The 21,530-nt window shown below is 36.6% G+C and overlaps 2 protein-coding genes across 8 annotated transcripts in view; both read right to left on the bottom strand.

The window, feature by feature from the left end:
• The window catches only part of TTC21B (tetratricopeptide repeat domain 21B), a 41,976-nt gene extending 28,845 nt beyond the window's left edge, over nucleotides 1-13,131 (bottom strand). For both annotated transcript variants that reach the window (XM_074873305.1, XM_074873306.1), the window contains exons 1-11: nucleotides 13,047-13,131; nucleotides 12,705-12,834; nucleotides 11,490-11,600; nucleotides 9,071-9,237; nucleotides 6,688-6,810; nucleotides 5,080-5,237; nucleotides 4,601-4,685; nucleotides 2,966-3,064; nucleotides 2,177-2,369; nucleotides 1,044-1,141; nucleotides 367-567 (exon numbers count right to left, since the gene is read on the bottom strand). In XM_074873305.1, the coding sequence (XP_074729406.1) occupies nucleotides 367-567; nucleotides 1,044-1,141; nucleotides 2,177-2,369; nucleotides 2,966-3,064; nucleotides 4,601-4,685; nucleotides 5,080-5,237; nucleotides 6,688-6,810; nucleotides 9,071-9,237; nucleotides 11,490-11,600; nucleotides 12,705-12,834; nucleotides 13,047-13,067 (1,386 nt within the window). In that variant the 5' untranslated portion in view covers nucleotides 13,068-13,131. The remainder of the gene's footprint in view (nucleotides 1-366; nucleotides 568-1,043; nucleotides 1,142-2,176; nucleotides 2,370-2,965; nucleotides 3,065-4,600; nucleotides 4,686-5,079; nucleotides 5,238-6,687; nucleotides 6,811-9,070; nucleotides 9,238-11,489; nucleotides 11,601-12,704; nucleotides 12,835-13,046) is intronic.
• A 2,125-nt stretch (nucleotides 13,132-15,256) lies between these two features.
• LOC141945317 (sodium channel protein type 1 subunit alpha) overlaps nucleotides 15,257-21,530 on the bottom strand; it is a 102,603-nt gene continuing 96,329 nt past the window's right edge. For all 6 annotated transcript variants that reach the window (XM_074873321.1, XM_074873323.1, XM_074873318.1 and 3 more), the window contains 4 exons: nucleotides 21,216-21,353; nucleotides 19,451-19,555; nucleotides 18,853-19,123; nucleotides 15,257-18,517 (listed from right to left, as the gene is read on the bottom strand). In XM_074873321.1, coding sequence (XP_074729422.1) covers nucleotides 17,349-18,517; nucleotides 18,853-19,123; nucleotides 19,451-19,555; nucleotides 21,216-21,353 — 1,683 coding nt within the window. In that variant the 3' untranslated portion in view covers nucleotides 15,257-17,348. The remainder of the gene's footprint in view (nucleotides 18,518-18,852; nucleotides 19,124-19,450; nucleotides 19,556-21,215; nucleotides 21,354-21,530) is intronic.

The raw sequence follows: 21,530 nt of genomic DNA, 5'->3' as shown, positions 1-21,530 counted from the left end.
CTAGCACAAGCAAATTCAGTCACAGAAAATTAGCCATCTAAGAAAGTGAGATTCTTCTTTGGAATTAGTAATAATAAAGTAGTATTCCACTGATTTTTACCAACATACAAAAGAAATTGAAAAGAAGAAAGAACGTGTATTGAAAAGATACCCTGAGCTGACAAAAAGCTTACTTCATGAAAGATGTATTTTCATAGTTATTTTGATTAACTACTGGTATAATATCTTAAAACATACTTTTACTTCAAACAAATTCACATTTTAAGAGGGGAAATTTCTAAATATTTGCTTCATGATTAACTGATCTCAGAATGAAATCCAAGAATAATTTCCGTTTTCATACAGTTGTGATCTACAGCTGCTTACCTGTGCTGGGCAAAAATTAAGATATTCCCTAATGATTTCTAGCAAGAAATCAGGGTTTAGTTTTTCAAAATATTCCACACCAAGAGGAAAACCATGCAAAGATGAAAAGTGAGTATCCAGAACATCATTCAATAAGGCAATAACTTCTTCTTGTCTCTTATGCTTTTTCATAGCTAGGACTGCACGCAAGAAAGATAATTCCTGCAGAAAAGAAGAAATCAAACATTCTCCATACTCCAATATGTTCATCTGTTACTCATACAATATTACATAATTATTATGTTAGCCATTTTTTCTTTGTATTTATGTATACTGTAAGACATTTAGTTATTGTATCAATGCATTCCTTTAATTTGTGCAAGAAGCTCTAAATTTTTCTGAGCGCAAAATCCTGAGAATAATTAATATCCCTCCGTTCCTGATGTTTAAAACTTATTTTCAGAGATAAAGCACTGCCGGAAGGCAATGATGTTTTTGTTCTGCAAGCAAACAGCCTTGTGTTGCAGTCAGGCAACACATCAACTTAGACTGATAGGAAGAAGAACTGAAATTTAGATTTAATGGTAGTCCATGAAGAATGCTCTGTTGAAGTGACTGAAATATAGAACGTGAAGCAGCTAGTAGACCACAATTCAGATTGTAATCAAAGCATTTTAATGAAGGAAGATGTCTCCTACCCCAGATTTCCCAATGGACTGTTGAATTTCATTAAGAAACTCCAACTGCTGCTCTGCATCTTCTAACTGCCCTTGTATTAGCTGACAACGGATAATTCCTGTAACATATTTAAACATTTTATGGCAGATTTGTCTTCCTAGTCAGGCACATGCTTTGTTTTCCAGAATTAACTTTTTGTCTCCTCAACCTCTTCACAAAGTGGTGACAGGAGAAGGAAGAATAGATCAAGACTTCTGGTAATGCAGACTTTATGTACTTAGAAACACATAGGATAGATGATACACAATTGATACATTAATATATGCAATGCTATAGAGCAGTTTCATGGAAAGATGTCATCCCTTATATTACAAAGTTTAAAACGGTAAATCTTCAACTGGTTCTAGACTAAGTAGAAGCACCATAAAGTTCAGCTTCTAAATTCAGAACAAGTACAAGAAGCAAAATGAAATTAAAAAAACCCACACACATCCCCAACCACATGCACAAACCACCCCTACTCTCTAAAGTTTTCATACTGTTTGAAGTTTTAGGTTAGAAGGCAATGGCCTAGTCATGGAGAAAAATTCAGGGGAAAATCTGTGAAGCAAGTATGCCACATTTACTCTCCATTTACTTGACAGCAATTGAACTGCATCAAAAGCAATTTTTTTTTTTTTCCAAAGAACATAACATGTACATCAAAAGTATCAGATGTTTTGACTTCATTATGTTTTTCAATCTAATTTAGACACATATGTAGCCATGGACTGCTTGTTCTATCAACTGCTCTTGAATTTTTTATTTTTGTAGTGCCTAAGAGTTCTCTATAGTTCTTAGGCACTATAGAAATAAAATAAAGTTTTAAAAAGATAAAAATACAGCCACATCTCTGTCCTTACCATTACTTCTGGAATTCTAATTTAAAAGAGAAAAGTTTCATTTTTCACAAGGAATACCAAAATACATATCCACTGAGGAGAAACTGTTGCTACAAGGAAGACAGCAGAACATCAATCAGGTAGTACTGTCTAATGCTCCTGTTCTAATAGTTCTACAATTTCCTAGTAGCAGTAGTAAGGAAAACTTGATCGAAAAAGCACTGTCTGTGTCTTAAGACCAGTAAAAACCAGAAGAAAGTGTAAGACCTTACCAGTTAGTGCAGAAACACTTGTTTCATCAAGTGTCATAGCAGTCTTGTACCACTTTAAAGCTTCTTTCACTTTCCCTTGCAAAATCATTTGGTAGCCAAGTTCAGTAGCAAATTCTGCATTGTTGGATGCCAAATCAAATGCTCTTTCAACTAAGGTTAGTGTATGTTGAAGGATGAGCTGGTTCCGGCCACACTAATGGTAAGAATAATCTTTAAACCTTAAGTTTATCTTATTTTTCAGATTCACGCAGAAAAACACACCAAATATTGCTGTAGCAGTTAAGACAACAACATCTCATATAAGACTAATGTAATCTGTAGTAATTATACAAAACTTGTGACATTAAAGTGTGCTGGTGTCAAACATAAATATACAATACCATACAATAAGGAATAGTTGATACTGCTTTGAATGCTTCCTTAAAATGATTCTGATAAATACAAAGATTAAAGAAACCTTCAGTTTCAAGACTATGTGATTAACCTTGTCACATTCTTACATTAAGAATATGGTTGGTGGACTTTTGAGTGTAATTTCCATTGGAAACCTGTTTCTCATTTAAAAGCAAGCAGTAAAAACATTTTTGAAATGAGATGGCTTAAGTATTGTAATTCATACTGAATGTAAAACTTCAAAAACATAGTTACCAAAGGCTACACAATGTAATCTATTTCAATTGTCTACATTCTTCTACTTTTTAGTAGTCATTGAACATCTGTCTACCAGAAAACAAAAAAAACCAGGATATATAGATAGTTGTATGCTGCTTAAGAAAAAAGCATACTCACTGTTCTACTGAAAGCTAAAGCCATTTTGCAGAAGAGCTGTGAATTACGTGGTTCTAACCTGTCCAGTGCTTTTATTAGGTCTCCCAGTCTTACTGAAGCCTTGGAGAATATGTCATAGAAAAAATTAACAGATTAGGACAATTGAACAGTTTTCACTAAAAACTAGTCACATGTTTTACTATGCAATAATATCTTGAAATTTAAACTCAGAACTTTTCAGGGCTAGGAGTTAAGATTTATTTTGGAATTCCTAGAAAAATACTCGGTAATAGTAAAGCGACAATAAAGTAGATCCTGTGTCCTCTATACATGCTCTAAAAAGAGTTAAAGACTTGAGCTGAATCTGACATACAGGAAGAGTCCCATAAAGCAAGATAGTCTGAGGAAACTGATCTGTGAATCTTGTTTGGGCTTCAGTGTGATACAGACACACATGCTCAAAATGAAAGCACTTCCAGATGTTCAGACTTTTAACATCACACTTTCTCAAACCACCTAAGGTACTTTAGACTAACTTCTTGGGTTACAATGATAAGGTACATAGGTGTTTTTTAATATGATTTTAGAAGTACACACCTGAATCATATTTAAATCTCATCAGGTTATTTATTTTTTTCCTAGGCATGATTCTTAGTCACATGTGACATTTTACCCCAGAATCTTTTGTTTACACCCTACCATGTCCAGCAATGTACAGCTTTATTGAATTGGAGACTGCAACTGTTACTGTTTCTCTGTATTTCCTATGGTTGTGTATGAGTAAGACTTAAATTTGATTATAAATATACAAATGACTAAAGAGTTCTTTGCAATAACTAAAAATGTGTTAAACAACGTTTTTCTCTAGAACCTGAAAAAAACCTACAAAACACTGAAAATGGTTTACATTTTTTGCTAAATCTCTACTTAAATTATAGCAGCATGTTTGCATAATGAGAAAAATATATTTTAAAATATTTAATGATTTTTTTGTAACAATTCAGATAATGTATTTTAAAATTTCCTGAAAAATGGCACAAGCATCATATGTACAAAATGCATGCATATATCCCTGTGCAGAAAAGGATCTTGGGAGTAGAAGGAAAGGTTAAAGAGAATTCTTAAAGCTAAAAAAACCCCAGTAATAGTCAAAAAAGGGTGAACAAAGCACATATTATACAACCTAATATCACAGACTGTTGTTAAGTGACTATGACCCCCTTCCAAAAATTTATCACTACAAGACCTCATTATTTCCCTTATTTCAATTAATAAAATACTTAAAATTAATGGAAAGCTTACAATAACTTTGCATTTACCAGAAGTGCATTTAAATAATAAAAGATTGTTTTGATGATTCAAATCAACATGATTCAATTAACTGTCCAGAGGAGACCTCTGTTTGGCTTGATTCCTGTTCTCTGGAAAGATGGAGGTAAAAAATTATGTTTCCCTTGGCATCCAGAAAACACCCCAACAATAAGCTAGAACAGCCATTTGAGTCAGAATAGGTGAATATACCTCTTCCTGAAGGTAAGTAGTATAGCACAGGACCAGACAAAGTATATGAGAAGAAGACATAAAGAAGATAGTGAATGTGGCATCTAGTCCCTACAAAGGCTGTATTATGCACAGTCTGCTAATAAAAAGACTCACCTCAGATATCTTTCCTTCCCTACACAGATAATGCAGGGCCTCCATTCTTATGGCTTCTAAATTGAAGGCATCTTTCTGCAATAGTCTAAAGCCAAACAAAACATGAATGTAAAGAAACCAAAACAAAACCTTTGCTCAATCACCTGTTTTATCATAAAAGGGGAATAAAATAACTTGTATTGCACAGTCACTTTAAGTTAGCTCTCAACTGAAAGCACAGCTTTGTTACTTCATGCCTATCTCAAAAAAGGTCCTCTCCTATCCAAATGAATTCATATATTGATATAGTATCCTCACAGAATTGCAATTGGGTTCTAATAAAACTTAATTTAGTTTAAATTTATTTTTTTAAAACAACTGATTAAACGAATTCAAATTCATTACAAATAAATGGAAACCTATCTCCTTTTGTTTCAAAGTGTTCTTACAGTGTAAATACACCAAGAACACAATTAGTGGTGTGCTACTTCATACTCAACCTATGTGCCGTTTCAACTGCCTGCTCCCAGTCCTGCAAGGCTAGTTGTAGCTTCATTTTCTTTATGAAAGCAGGAATGAAGTTTGGAAAGTTTGCAATTATCTGGTTCACAGTTTCCAAAGCTCCTGAATAATTCTGTCGGACCTCAAAATACTGTGCCTAATGGAAGGAAGAGAAGTCACATCAAAAGTCTGTACACTCATACAGGTGAGAAAATTCAGAAGTTCTTTCCTCCAGAAACCAGGGAAAAGAGTTAGTGAGGAAAAATCTTTCTTTAAGTAATAGTTTTACTTCAGCATCAACCACAACTAGAGAACTGCAACAATCAAATAGCAAAAGATGATGTGAAAAGCCTGGTGTGTGGTAAGCACTCTATAACAAAGGTAATTGCAGCATTTGCAAGTTACTAGTTCCAAGCAAGAAAAAGAGATGTAGCTGAGAAGTTAAATTGTCTTATTAGGTTTCAAATAACTTTGTATAAAGCATCTCACAATTTTAGGATACTGAACACAACTCACAGATTAAACATTTCTTCAAGCCCTGAGGTATGTACCATCTAAAAACCCACACCTCAGTACGTCACTGTTACTGTTGCCAGTTGTCACTGATGTCGTTGCCATCTATTTTCCTTTGATGCTCAAAATTTACTTACCATATTCCAAGTGACTGTGTGCATGCCATTTTATTTCATATTTTTGAGATACATATGGTGCAAATATAGTAGGTTCTGAGAGTTAATTTCTTAAGCTGTAGCAAGATAGCTGCCTGTCTAAAATCTAATTGCAGTAACTAATTTTGAGATATACTGGTAATTGAACTCAAGAGTCCACATACAGCCAAGCACACATGCCTAACCAAATATGATTGTGCACACTCTCCTGAATTTTAGTCTTCATATTTTCATTGAACAATTTTTTTCCGCATTTCGCTTTAGAATTTGAAACAAACATTATAATAATGAGTAAGAATGTCTGTGATATAAACAAGTGGTATACTCTGAAACACAAAAATGTGTAAACAATTCATGCCTCTCCCTTAATGAAATATAATCAAAACAAACACTTGAAACAGACTAATGATGATTAAAAACGAGTGTTAACAACGTTCATAGATGATCACACTACAGTATTTAACTACTACTTTTTGCCATGGCACATAGCAATTCTGTAATGTGGATAGATGTCCCGTGCAAAAACGAAAAGATCACACATACTTTTAAATTTTCAGGCAACTTGAAACCTCATTTCTTACATATAAATATGTGAATAAAAATGTTTTTTCTTATGTACATAGTAAAATTATAATCTCAATATAGATTTAGACTGACTCCATTTAATCTATACCTTTCTTTTTTACACTGGTGTCTAATGGACCCTGAAGTATCATCTGGTAGATGATTTTCTTGAAAGAAAAAAAAAAAAGAAAAAAGTGCATCATTTTAACACACTTTAAGCTCATCATGTTCCTCTGAACAAAAAGAGTATGACTGAGCTATATTTCTACTCCTTGAACAAACTGACTTACAGAAAACTCTTCTCAGCACCTCTCTAATCACTCTACAAGACTGATATGACATTTAGGAAGCATTAAAATCATGAAGTAAACTTACTTTACCAAGCAGAGCAAAAACATCATTGCCTTCCTGCAGTGCTTCGTCGAAGTATTTCACGGCTTTTTTAATGTGAGTTTCTTTCCCACAGGTGACATCGAGCCATGCTTTCAAAATCAATCCCTATAAACAACACAATATAAATTGTAATCCTTTACTAAGTAGTAAAAAAAGTATACTAGATACAGTAATAAGTAGAAATAACCTAAAAATAAAATAGGTCTTAAAGTATCTATTGTTAACTATTTAAAATATATATTTAAAATGATAACCAGTCTACAGCATAACCTAAAATATCAGTAATTCATTCCAGCATTAAATTAATCAAATAGTATCTTTACTTACAGGATTAAAAAAAAAAAACAAACCACAATGGCACTGAACTAATCTAACATGCTCAACAGACAGAACAAAACCTTGCAGAAGTGATCACGTAAGACGTAAGAATATTTTCCGCAAACATTTCTGCAGAATGTTTTCTTAAGATCCTGTTTGTATGAGACACTGAGAAACATACGGTGTGCTGAAAAAAGAGAGAAACCTGCTTTTTCTTCTAGTGTCTGATCAAAAAGAAAAACCTGTGTGCAAGACCTGACATTTCTCAAATCCCCAACATTATTATAAAAAAAAAAAAAAATAGTACTTAGAACTTTTAACAGTTAAAATGTGTCCTTCCATTAAAGGAATGATTACATGTAATTAATGAATTTTATTTCTCGTATGTGTTCCAGACATTTAATTATAGCTTAAGTAAATAAAAATCTATTCTGAAGTGCTGGATTATTTAACCAAACTATAATTGTCATCAAAACAAAAATTTAAACTATAAAATATCACTAGCTCTTTTGTAACATAAAATTAAGGAAGTGAGTCATGTATTTAAAATTCAAAGCTTAGTAGAAGAGCCATATTTTGTAATTGCTAGCAATCAAGGTCATGATTTTGTTAAACAACAGAAACTGGCTGAAATTCATATACAAGCATGTAAAAAAAGGGAGGTATTTTACTTCTATATAAGGAGTACATAAAGTATCTTATCAAAATGAACTGTATGTATTAAGAAAATCATATTTCACTAAGTTCAAGCACCCCAACCACCTCCCAAAAAATCTGAAGCACACATAACTTTGTATTGTCCAACTAGGAAAGGGGCTAAGCAAAAGTGAATTTAGAAAAAAGACAAACTATTTGTTTTCTATATATCTAAATGCTAATGTACATTTTTATGTACGTGCCTGTCCCTCTGTAAAAAAAAAATAAATTAGTTATTTGAAATCCATTAAATACTTCAGCTGGAAATATTTTCTACTAAGCAACACTCCCAAATAAGGTCTCTTAAAACCAAAACCAAGCAAACAAAACCCAGCTACTACGGTTTCAACAAACGAAGTCATAAATACTGCTGTTTTACCAAAATGGCGTATCCTTAGTCTTTTTAGAAATTAATGTGTTAAAGCTTTGTGATGTCCTTAATTATTTCTTCATTAGTAAAAACTAGCCAGTAATTAAAAATTGCTACCAATTTTAATGAATAATCAGTTCATGATCTAAGGCATTACTTAAATTCATAATATAATTTCAGAAATTAATGTTTAGAATAGTTGCTGATTTCTAACTCACATAATATCACATAAACCATAAAACTGTAGATTACAAATTGAGCAATGTACTGAAGCACAGAGGAACAATTCAGAAACATCATTTGTGTTTAATACTAGTGTCATAAGAGAACAATTATGTATTCAATTTTAACAGCTCTGCCTTGAAGACATCCAACTACAAAAAAAAATGTTTGTTTTTTCTCTCCTTGAATTGAAGCTGATACCTCCTTTGGAAAAAAGCCCAACATGGTAAGTTTTCACAAACTCTTTAAAGATTAAAGATTCTAGTGAATTTTGATGTCTGTATATAAATGCAGAAGACACTGCCACATACAACATTTACAAAGAATTTAAAATAAATTACATTCAGTAAAACCCTAGGCAAATTTTGCCTTTAACAACTGCTGAAAATTTAAATCCCCAATCCTCTGGGTATTGAGTCTTCAGATTCAAAACAGATGTCTCCCTCTAGTGAGACTATCACGCTTAGCTTTTTGCTAGGTTATGATGCTCAGTATCAAGTAGCAAAATCGGTATAACTGGCTATTATTTCCATTGGTCAATGCAGAACTCTCATTTATTAAGTGAAAATGAATACTTAGCAGACAAAAAATTCATTATGGGAATTCTACTCATCCCTGTCAAATGAATTTGTGACATTAAGAAAGTATTAGAATACAAATCAGCTAGAGGGAACCTCCAAATAGCATTGATGCAATAAGCCTAGCTTCACAGTATACATGGTCCCATTACTATTTTACATAAAAAAAAAAAAAAGTTACCTCTTTACCACCACCAGAAACTTTGATCATTCTATCAACATATTCACGGGCTTTGTCCTCACGACCAAGATGCCACAAAAATAAGCCAGCAAAGTACAGAGCTTGCTGTCCTGCTGTTTTACGTTGCTCCTTCATTTTTGCATCCAAATCTAGAATAGCATCTCGATCTGAAAAGGTTTTGTTCAGAGTTTTTGTTGATAGTATCTCAAAATATTACAAAAGAGCACCACATAAACCAAGGGTGTCCAAAGCAAACATGGTTTTCTGTATTATATATTGATAAACACACAGGCAATCCCTCCCAATTAAAATTATTAATCAGTTACAGACATAAAAGAAGACCCATCAACATGGTCATTTGTGCAAGAACCCCACTATTTGTTAAACCTGAGATCTGTAGCTGAGACTTCTGCCAGATAAATGGAAACTTGACAATAATGTTCGTATTTATATGACTGTCTGCCAAATAAGTAAACAGTTAACTGTAGAACAGCCCTAAAATGCCAAACACAAGATGATTTAGTTCTGGAATCCCTGGGAAATATGTGATGTGTTTAAGAAAATTAGCTTTAGTGTTACATCCTCATTGTTATTGCTAGTTGCTCTCATCAGGTTAATCGCACACAGAAATCTAATTTGGTGTGTGGGACTTACTGCCAAATATTCTCTTTTGCCCACATTCATTTCTGGTCTTTTTTTAGGAGCCATTAAAATCAAATGTCTGACTCTTACTTCGATGACTTTCTCAGAAAGTCTTCAAATGCATAATTTTGCTGCCTTACAGTATTAATCTTCAGGGACTCAACTAAGTGATGTCCTTAGAGTTGTTTCACGTCATACTGCTTAACAAAATTGTCAGTAACAGTTATAAATCTGCACAGTCGGGAATATACCAGGGCAATAATTTGATGACAAGTCAAGTTTACCTGATAAACAAACTGGTTTGGGGAATAAAATGCTTAGCAAAACAACCCACTTGTACATTGGGGTAAGGAATACCAACATTCAGAAAATTCTTTTCTCCATATATAAGATCTCCATTTGTGTGTTGGGTTTGTGTGTGTTTGGTGGGGGGGGGGGTTTGGTAGCGGAGAGGGGGCTACAGCAGCAGCCCATGTGAGAAGCCTCTCAAAGCTCCCTCGGCTCCAAGTCAGACCTGCCTCTGGACAAGGCCGAGCCAATTAGCGATGGTGGCCATGTCTCTGTGATAACATATTTAAGGGGAACCTGAGAGGAGGAGGGAGAGTTGTGAGGGACACACCTCTGCAACCACCAAGGTCAGTGGAAGAAAGGAGGAGGGGAGGTTCAGCAGAGAAGAGACCCCCCTGCAGCCCATGGTGAGAGGGCAGGCTGTGCCCCTGCAGCCCATGGAGGTCACTGGTGGAGCAGACGCCCACCTGCAGCCCGTGGAGGACCCCACACTGGAACAGGCAGCTGCTCCCAAAGAAGGCCAGGACTCTGAGGGAAGCCCACGCTGTTGTGTCACTGAGAAGACTGCAACATGTGGGAGGGACCCATGCTGGAGCAGCTTGGGAAGAGCTGCAGCCTGTGGGAAGGACTCATGCTAGAGAAAGTTCATGGAGGTCTCCCATGAAAGGGACCCCAACTGGAGCAGAGGAGGAGTGTGAGGAGTCCTCCTTCTGAGGAGGAAGGAGTGGTAAAAACAACATGTGATGAACTGACTGCAACGCTGCTCTCCTGCACTGCTGGGGCAGGAGGAGGTAGAGAAATCAGGAACACAGCTGAGCCCAGGAAGAAGGGATGGGTGGGGGGAAGGTGTTTTAAAGACATGGTTACACTTCTCACTGTCCTACTCTGTCTGTTAAGTGGTGGTAGTGTTGGAATTAAATTGATGTTCTTTTTTCTTCCCCTAACAAGTCTATCTTTTGCCCCTGACCATAATGGCTGAATCATCCCTCTCTGTCCTTATCTGGATTCCTGAGCCTTTTAATTTCTTCTTCCCATTCCTGAGGGGGAAGGAGTGGGCGAGCAGCTGTGTGATGCTCAGCTGCCCTCTGGGCTGAAGCCACATCAGGGTAACTCAAAAGACAGAAATGGCGTGACGTTAATGACTACTTAAATTGCAGTTCTCCTCAAAAGTACCAACATCAGACAAGAGTAAAAAATAATCATGAGAAGCTTGATTCAATTTTTTCCATAGAAGATTTTTCATTGCAGTAGATAAGTCAGACTTATTTTTTTTAGTGTTTTATTTTAATATTCAGTCTTACTCTTCACTCTGGTGTTTTGGTATTTTTGTTTATAATTATGATAACTGTCACTCAATTCAGTACAAGATACTATGTCAAACGTAAATCTGCAATATACCTTTTTAAATTAGGCAGCATTAGTCTACAGCTCTCCAATCTCCACACACAGCTGTTTAAAACATGAAGCAATATTGTCTTAACGAGCGTACCTGGATGAGGGCTCTTTTTATGGGCATAAATCAGAGCCATCATTGTACAAAGTGACACCTCCTGTTTGTTTTTAATAGACTCCAACTGTCGAATACCCTCTTGGACGTCACCTAGTGAAAACAAGTGCAGAATAGGCTATAACATTTTTCAAGACAGATAATATCAGCATCAAACATCAATCTAACTTAAGTTTTTACTTCTAATTCTTCTTCTGTGTTTTTGATAACACTTTCTTCATATCTTCTTTCATTAGTCACACATCCATTTTCACTTATTTGTGAATTTCAATTTTTTCAAACAGACACAAAGAAAAGAGCATCTCAATGCAGAGAACTTGAAAGGAGTTATGGGCTAGTTCTGTCAACTGCCATAAAGATGAAAATCTTTATTATTTCCTTTATACAGGGCATTAAGCAGCTCTTTTTGGTCCTGTTTCTTTATATAGCCAGGATTTTTGCCTCTTTTGTATGAATCTTTTGAACATTAATAGAAAAGACAGTATCTTGAAAAATAGGAATGTATGATTATAAATAGTAACGTATGATTGTAAAACAAAACCAGTCAGGGAGTTTGGGAACAGATACACCACCTCCAAATCTTCTGTATCCTTACCAGCCCCCATGTCACAGCCCTCCCCCACTTTGGGTTACTTGTTAGTATTCTGTAACATCCTTGAAATATAGATTTAGCTAAATAAACTTCTCAAAACAGTTTAATGTGCACAAAGATCCTCCCAATAGGTATTAGCTGTCAGCTTCTCTGAGGCAGATGGATACAAGGTTAGATACCGCTGCACTGAAGGGAAGAGATATTAGCTAGAACAAGCACATTTATCTTTGTGATACAATGCAACGGGCATTTGGGCAGGGCTCAGATTCCCTCCAAAGAAGCTGTTTACCTGACCCATGTTCACATAACCATTTAAAATAAACAGATACTTGTTATTTCTCACTTTAGCGCTATGTGGTCTAGATCAGTTTCATTCAAACGGGGGGGTGGGGGGGTGGTGATGAATGGGCAGGGTAGGGAGGTGGTGACAAGTCACGAAACACTGGTAATCTTCTCAGCAAGATAAAATATTCAGATTCTGTAACAGTGCCTTCTTTCTGTGTAGCATACTAAAGACTGAATTTTGTAATGCAAGGATGATCAGCGCTTTAGGAGGGCTGCGGAGAGACAGGACCCAACAACCAGCTCCCCAGCCCCGGCCGTACCTGTTCTCAGGGCGCCGTAGGCCCGGTAGAAAAGGAACACCGGATCGCTGCCCAGCCGCCCCAGCGCCTCATCCGCCGCAGCCCGGGCGTGGTGGAAGTAACCTTCTTGGTAGTAATAATTGAGCAGAGCCTGCGGGAGAGGCGGCCTCGGTTCATTCGTGCAAACGCTTCACCCCGGGAAGGCAGGAAACTGCGCCGAGGGTCCCAGATCGGCCCCCTCTGGCGGCTCGCCCTCCTGTCCCAGGCTCCACCGCCCCCTCCTGCGGCCCGCCGCCGCCCCAGCCCCAGCCCCACAGCCGCGGAGAGGCCCGGGGCCGTATGGCAGCCGGCAGCAGCACCTACCTGCTGCACCTCAGCGTCCATCGTTGCTACCTGGGGCGGCTGAGAGGCGGCCACCGGAAGGGCGAGGGCGAGCCTGGCAGCACGCTGCCATTGGCTGTCTGGCAGGAGCGCCCGCTGCTATTGGCTTAAAGGGAAAGGAGGCGGGAGAGACACGGGAAGAAAAACTTGGGGAAAACACCGGAACGTGTCTGGCGGCCTATTGGGCAATCTGGAGATGGGGGCGGGACCGCGCGAACGGGAGGTCCCGTACCATTGGGTGCGAGGCGGAGGGGGCGGGACCGTGCTGGCTGGGAGGGAGGTCGCAGCGCCCCCTGTGGGCGGGGACGGGCTGTCGCGCCGGCTGTCCCTGAGGAGTGCGCACAGCTGTTCGTCTGTCAGTGCCTGAATGCGGAATGGAAAGCTTTGAGAATTCGTTTTCTTGCTTTTTATGGCTGGACATATGTTTCGTAATGTATCTCATTACTGAGCACTTCATGTTAACGTGAAGCTTCTCTGTAGAAATGAAACAGCAATGGGGTAAAATCAAATACAGGAAGTTCTCTTTTTTTCCCCCTTTTTCTTTCTTCCTAGGGAATTACAGAGTTGCAAAGACTAGTAAAATTCAGGTTTTCCCCTGGAGAAAGCATCCTCAGTCCTAATTTCTAAACACCAGAAACAAACAACCGGTGCTAAACAACAGTCCGTCAGAACGGTTGTGTCGTCAGTCCAACATGAAAACTGTCAGTAATGCCATTTAGTACAAGGAGGCGAACCCACCTTGCACTGAATTAGCAGGTGAAGCTGATTCTTCTAGTGGAGAGTACCCAGAGTAAGGTTTCCTGACAAATAGATCACACATGCACCACTCCATTATACACTTCTCATCCACAGTGTCAGGAAGGTGCCACAGAAGTAATATGTAAGCATATTTGTTTCTCTTGTTGGCCAAGATGATCCTCAAAATTTCCTGTTATGTTTAAGTGATGCTCTAGTTGTCGAGAAGTAACATTTTGGCTTCTGTAACATTGAAAACCTAAAATACGTATGAGAAACAAGTATTTTTGCATGGCCATGACTTGTGATCTGCAGTGACAGTGGCATAGTTCTCATTTATTTTAAAACTATTTTTTTATTAAAAAATATTATTCAATTTACTACCTTATTTTTTTAAGCAGCCTATTATTCCTGTCAGTTTGTGGATAACTTACATACTTTTTAAGGTAACCTTTTAAGACATATTTTGTCTACATATTAATCTGAAAATACTTATCTTTTAATTTTGATACTTGTGCTTTTCCATCAATGTTTTAGACTTTTTTCATAATGTATTTCGGAACAATTTGAAGGAGAAACATTTTCCTCCCTCGAAAGGTTTGTGATGAATTTCAGGGAAGATGCTAGGAAATTTTATTTCTGCATTAGCAACTGAGAAAGCATACGCAATACAATTGCTCATAAACTGGTTTTATACTAAGTTCAGTGTTCACCTCTCAATATTTTAATTGTAAGTTGTAGGGGAATGCAATATAAAATTATGTAAGCATATCAAATGAACATTTTCAGAGATTCACTGAAGCAATTGATAAAGAATAACCAATAGGGCCACTTTCCAGATGCATTTGCATTTTTCCATATCAGTATCCACAAATGATAGCTTCTAGGGTCATGGTGCTTCCAGAGAGATTCTTAAAAATTCCTGAGAAAAGATCAATAGTTATTCACTCTGACACCGATTCACCTTTTTCAGAAATGCACTTAATATGAGATGTTCTGTAGCCTATTTGTGAATAGTAACTAGCGAGAATAAACTGGTCCTCATAATCCAGGTTGGGGAATGTCATCTATCTAGTACTATTTTCAGTCTTTATTTTCTCTTTGTAAACTTGTGAATGCTCAGTTCTCATTGCTGTAGATACTCTGAGCCTCCAGGGACACACTCAAGACAGCTCTGGTATTTGATGGTTGAGTACCCCACTGCATGGAGCTGCTGCATGAACTCATGAAGTTCCTCAGGGCAGTACTATTGATACATGCAGAATCATCATGCTCAGTGTCTTAACATGCATTGAATTAGAAATTCTTAGTTGGTGACTAACAAGCAAGTCCCGAGGATTTGCTTACATGGAAGAACAGTATAGCTCGCTGTAAGGGTTTTCAGTTTCCTCTCATTCTGTGGTTTTAGAAGCACACCTTTTTTATATTACTGTCAGTTAATAAAGACAAAAGGAACATACAATAAAAAATGTAATCTTTATTATTTCGGCGCACTGATAATGTTCTTTCGCGTCAGCTAGGGTAATAGTAGCATTTTCCTGCATGCAGTTCACTAATACAATATTAGTCAATAATTTTAATAAAAGTAATCTATATTTACTTTTCCTGTGTAAGAAACATAAAATGTCCTGATGTGTTGGATTATACAATTTTGCTACTTTCTCTTTGTGAAAAAATATTGTGGGCTCAAGATAACACTTGGAACTGTTCTAGTGCAGCATGAATCAAAATAAAAAAGGTCTGTGAGTAAATATGAGAAAAGATTAAGGATTCTGTGAAAGAAAGGTTGTACCTGGAAACTTATGATGCAGGCACTGCTTAGACATTCAATTTGAACTTTATACCATTTCCCAACTGCAAAAAACTTTAGATTTTTAGAAGCAAATTATGAACTTATTTTGCAGAAAGTATTGACATGTTTGCAAATATTTTTAAAAATAAGAACCGACAGCTATCCCATTCTATTAGTTATAGCTTGTTCTCTGGAGTTCTTTTGTGAAAAAGTGCTATGGACAGAAAGTAACAAAAATGGTGTGACATCAACCTGAAGATAAAATTCAGTTCTTGTTTTATGTACATAATGCTGAAAAAGAAAATAAAATGATTTTTACAGTATTTATATTTGCTTATAAAATTCTAACATTATTTTCAACAGGTTTAGTATTTTTCAACATGTCTGTACAGTTTGGATATACACTATATGCTTTTCACTGAAAATTCAAAAATGTAAAACAAATAAGCTCCTAAATAGCTGCAAAATATTGCTTAATGGTATGGAGGAATGAGGTCTTGTTGAGTAGTTTATTTCATTTAGCTCTGATGTATGGCTTTCCATATTTAAGAATCCTGGACAGTCAAAGGAACAGCAGCATAGGCAATATAAACATGCATTGATAGCATCCAAACTATCTATAATGGTAGATAATACATAATTTTACCTGTTGAATGCTTGCACATTACACTTATTGTGGTACATATTTGATGCAATAAATGTGCTAAGGTCATTATCTGTTTGCTCAAACATGCACCACAGGTTAAAAATTACTATTTACATAGCAGAGGGCTTTTCATTAACATGTACAACGTCAACCTTACTGAGAGCTGAAGATGGCTAAACAATACTGCAGGACAAAGCAGAACAACTTTATGAAGGGCTCTTTTTGATCAATTTGGAGGGCTGAGGCAGATTCATTTAGTGTTTGTATGCAGAAAGACATTTGACAAAGACAAAATCTGTGACTCCAGACCTAGAAAGAAGTTTGCACTTTCTGAAACTCAATGGTCTGTGCAAAAAATAATCCGTCTCTACTGTTCTTGTGAGTTATAGGGGACTTTACAGGCATACCAAGACTTGTTTGGATGTGATACAACATGAATACATTAATTAAGCACCTCAAAATCTGTTATTCCTTTCCACAAGCAATGCGCTAAAAAAATCTTTTGTTCTTTGTGACTTAATGTTATTTTCATGCATGATCTATAAGTGCAACATGCCTTCATGCAAATCATTTCTGTGTGTGTATTAGTCATATAATAGAACACCTGGCCCTTGCACCTGTAAAGGTGTACTGAATACCCTTCCCCAACAGAAGCCCCACTTACAAAAATAGTCACATATAATAAACAACATATGAATAAAAATAAGATGAATCCACCAACACAGATTTTGTAAAAATATGATGTATGTGGCAGTTGAAATGCAAACAGTGGATACAGTTACCATATTGTTCTATGCTAAACACACAAATACTTGGTTTACACCCCTTTAACTGGTCCCTACAGTCTGAATAGCCATTTTTTCTCTCCTCTTCAGCAGTGTCAGCTGGTAGTGAGAACAGTAACCTCCTGTCAAGGTTGTTTTTCCCCATATCACAGTCACTGACAAGGGGTCACTATCTTTTAATAGGCACTGACCTTTAATGTACAGTATATTTGTAAAAATTGTCAGTTTGGCATAGACCTCCAGCAGGAGTCCTGTTGACACAAACACATGATCCTTACTGGCTATGAACTATTTTGCACAGAGATGATTTTGCTTGCTATTTGCTTTTATTTCTGGACATCTTTATCTTCCTTTTCATGCTTTTCTTTGACTGGCCTTGTAACACGATCATAAGAAGGTGGGCAAACTGCTGTTGATGCAGTTATATCAGTTTTCTCTGTAAATGAGTTTTCATTTAACTTGTCAATAAGGATTTCATCTTTCATGCCCTGACCAGCCCCTCCTTCACTTTTGTTTTTGTTATAGATAAAGGAAGCTTGTTTTACTGTTCGTTTTAAAAGGTGACGTCTATAAGCCCGTTGAATAATGACAGCAGATACTTCCTCCTGTTTTCTTTTTAATGTGGTTGTAATTGGTTCATAGGAAGCTTTTGAAGGATTGGATGCCATAAACCGATCTTCCATCTGTATTCTGAGGGCATCCATCTCCCCACTTTCCCCCAAAACACGCTTTGTGAAAGCAAACAAGATGTCAAGGCAGTGAATTCTGTCACCACTTACCATGGGTAGATCCATTGCAATAAGCTGGACTTTGTTTGGTTTGGGTAGATGAAGAGGAGGCTCAAGTGCTGCTGCAAAATCAGACAATTTCTCAAATTCCATGAATTGTGTTGCATTGGGATCAAACTTTTCCCAGACTTCATAGAACATCTCAAAGTCATCCTCACTCAAGGGTTCAGCACTTTCCTCAGTAGCAACACCAAAGTTCTCCAAAATCACAGCAATGTACATGTTCACCACTACCAGAAACGATATGATAATGTAGCTGACAAAGAAGAAAATCCCAACAGAAGGGTTGCCGCAGTCGCCTTTCACAGAGCTCCCTGGATGAGGTTTGTTAGGGTCACAGTCTGGCTCCCCACTGTTAAGAATTGGGGCTAACAAACCATCCCAGCCAGCAGATGTGGTAATCTGGAATAGGCAGATCATGCTGTTGCCAAACGTTTCAAAGTTGAACATGTCATCTATACCAGCTTCCCTCTTAACATAGGCAAAGTTGGACATGCCAAATATCGCATAGATAAACATGACCAGGAACAGCAGCAGGCCAATGTTGAACAAAGCAGGGAGAGACATCATCAAAGCAAAAAGCAGAGTGCGGATTCCCTTAGCGCCTTTAATGAGACGCAGGATTCGACCGATTCTGGCAAGTCGGATGACTCTGAATAGTGTGGGGGATACAAAATACTTTTCAATCAACTCGGCTAAAAACATACCTAAAACAGAAAAAAATAAAACCAAGGTACTTTACCACTTAGTCTCCATATTGTAGTAGAAATTTAGAAAAATAGTTTTAAAGTTGGTGGTTCTATGTAGCAATTAACGATATTTCTGTTATACCAGTTGTACTTAAGATTTTGAAGTACAATGTATGTTGAATGATTATAACAGTTTTGATGGTTGGATTAACTAAATTATTAGATAAAATGAAAAATTACATGACTGACTTAGTTGTAAAATTTGTAAGGGCAAAAGCCAACCATATAGCTCTATTTGAGTAAAAGTTCTCCTTATATTCATTTTACCCTCTTTTTAGTTTAATAAGACTTACCTACTATTGAGAGAATGACAACTACAAAATCAAAAATGTTCCAGCCTATAGTGAAATAGTAATGGCGAAGTGAAATTAATTTCAGGACACATTCTCCAGTGAAAAGAACAATGAACACCAGGTTTATCCAGTATAAAATATTTTCCATTTCTTCACTCTGGTCATCAGTTTCTACCATCATGGTAACCATATTAAGACAAATAAGAATCATGATGCTGATGTCAAATACTTGCTGTGTCACAAAATCAAAGACCATGCCTTGGAATTTGTTCTGAGGAGAAAATAAAAAAAAAAAGATACATCCAATACAAACTGTAATTGTTTTTCTTTTCCTGTTAGAAGAGAGTAGAAAATACATGCAGTAAGGCCTATGAGACTTCAGTAAAAATATAACTAGTGATCTTAAGTAGAGTGGTCAAATTGAAGTTAAAATGGTTGCAAGGGAAAAATAATTTTTTTTACTGTGTTTTCCATTTTTGCTGACTGATACACTAGTTAAGGATAATTTTCACATGGGCATTTCTCTGCTTTCAATACAACAATAAAACCTGAGCTGTTCATAAATAGCTATTGGTCTGATGTACATAAATAATTTTACCCCTGGTCTTGGTATAGGTTTTTGTGGTTTTTTGGATCCCAGCTTTTTCATTGCATTGTAGTATTTCTTCTGCTCTTCTGTCATAAATATGTCTTGACCTCCAAAGTAAAAACATGAAATCAAAACTGGTTATAATCACATTTATATGCTGTGTTGAAAAAACTCTTAAAGAGAAATGTGATTTATTTATTTATTTCATGAAAATCGAGAAGACGAACTGGGAGAAACCTCTTAGCTGTCAAATTCAGCTGTCTGCAATCTAAGTAAGCATTTAGTCCAGAAGTTATCTGGTCAACCAGTACTGCATCTCACAAAAAAGAGTAATGCAGCATTTTTCTACAGTTATTTTCCTTGTGCTCCAAGAAATCTTTTTCAGTACTTCTTTTCTTTTATAGGAAGAGATGCAGCATCTGCGATGATAAGCTCAAATAGTCTGGGCTGCTCAGTATTTGTCACTCCTGAACTGCGATTTTAGTGAAATAAAGGAGGCAGACAAAGTCAGGTTTTCAGTACATGAATGTGTTAGTGCTTTAGGTGTTTTGGATTTAGTGTGAGAATAATGTTGATAACACACTGATGTTTTTAGTTGTTGTTGTGTTTATGCTAAGACAAGGACTTTTCAGCTTCTCATGCCCTGCCAGCAAGAAAGCTGGAGGGGCACAAGAAATTGGGAGGGGACACAGCCGGGACAGCTGATCCAAACTGACCAAAGGAATATTCCATACCATATGACATCATGCCCAGTATATAAACGGGGAGGAGAGCTGGCTAGGGACTGCTGCTTGGGAACTGACTGGGCATTGGTCAGCGAGTGGTGAGCATCACTTGTTTTGTATATTCTAATTCTTTTAACATTGTAATTATAATTTATTATTATTATTACCATTATTTTTTTTTTCTTCCTTTTCTGTCCTATTAAACTGTCTTTATCTTAACCCATGAGTTTTACTTTTTCTTTCCAATTCCCTTCCCCTTCCCACTGGGTGAGGGGAGTGAGCGAGTGACTGTGTGGTGCTTAGTTGCTGGTTGGGGTTAAACCACAACAAGGCCTCTAGCGTGTACAGCTTGACATCCTCATTAGTAACATAAACCCAAAGTGATGAAGTCCAGTAAGGTATTCATAGCTGCTTTTGCCCTTTAGCTTTCATTACCTTATCTATTTACAGAAAATAATTTTAACGATGAGCATCTGATTCTCAGACCATCTATGCCAGTGCGATTATCTACATCTGCACTATGAAACAATAAAAACAGTCCCTGAGATAGTTACAAACCACTGCTGTTCTATATAGTTTCAGGTCATTCAGTACCACAAATACTTGGGATCATTAAAACAGCATTAGTGTGATGAAATAATGGTTTATTTTTCGTAACCAGGTAGGCTTTTTTTTTTTTTTTTTTTTGGTGCTGATAGAATCACTACAAATCAAGAAGAAAAAAATCAAGAAATTATGAGTGCTTTAATGTAGAGGCCTAAATCAGGGGTTTGATTGTGTAAGGAGATTTCATCAAGTTTAAGCGTGGAAAAGCAGATGACTTGAGGAAGACTAAACTGGACGTTGAAAACAACAGGGTCTGTCCCATTCGCTACAATGTAAAATCTTATGATGTTAATGCATACTACATCTTGGTAAGATTTTATATCCTAGTATACTTCACCTTTTTCAATTTTGAACTGACCTCAGGTAAACATTCCATATATCATGCACCTGCAAAATTACAATATTTTAGAATATCTTTAGAAGAGAAATGAAACAATACTTATCTTCTTTTTTTGCTGATTGAAGTTATCAATAATGACACCAATGAACAGGTTCAGGGTGAAAAAAGACCCAAAAATGATAAAGATGACAAAATACAAGTACATGTACAAGTTGTCTTCATACTTGGGTTGCTCTAATACCTAAGGAAAAAAAAACGTGAAATATAATTCCTAAGATTTCATGTGAAAATTTCAACTGAAAAAGTGGCAACCTTGGTCAAAATATCCTTAATATTTTGTGTTTGGATGATACTCCTGTCACTTATGTCAATGTATTTTATCCATTCCATCTATTACTGACAGCATCTGGCAGTTTGC

Source organism: Strix uralensis, chromosome 6 (genome assembly GCF_047716275.1).
Source record: "Strix uralensis isolate ZFMK-TIS-50842 chromosome 6, bStrUra1, whole genome shotgun sequence".
NCBI lineage: Eukaryota > Metazoa > Chordata > Aves > Strigiformes > Strigidae > Strix > Strix uralensis.
The sequence above is the reverse complement of the archived record's forward strand: the minus strand, read 5'-3'. Positions and strand labels throughout refer to the sequence as shown.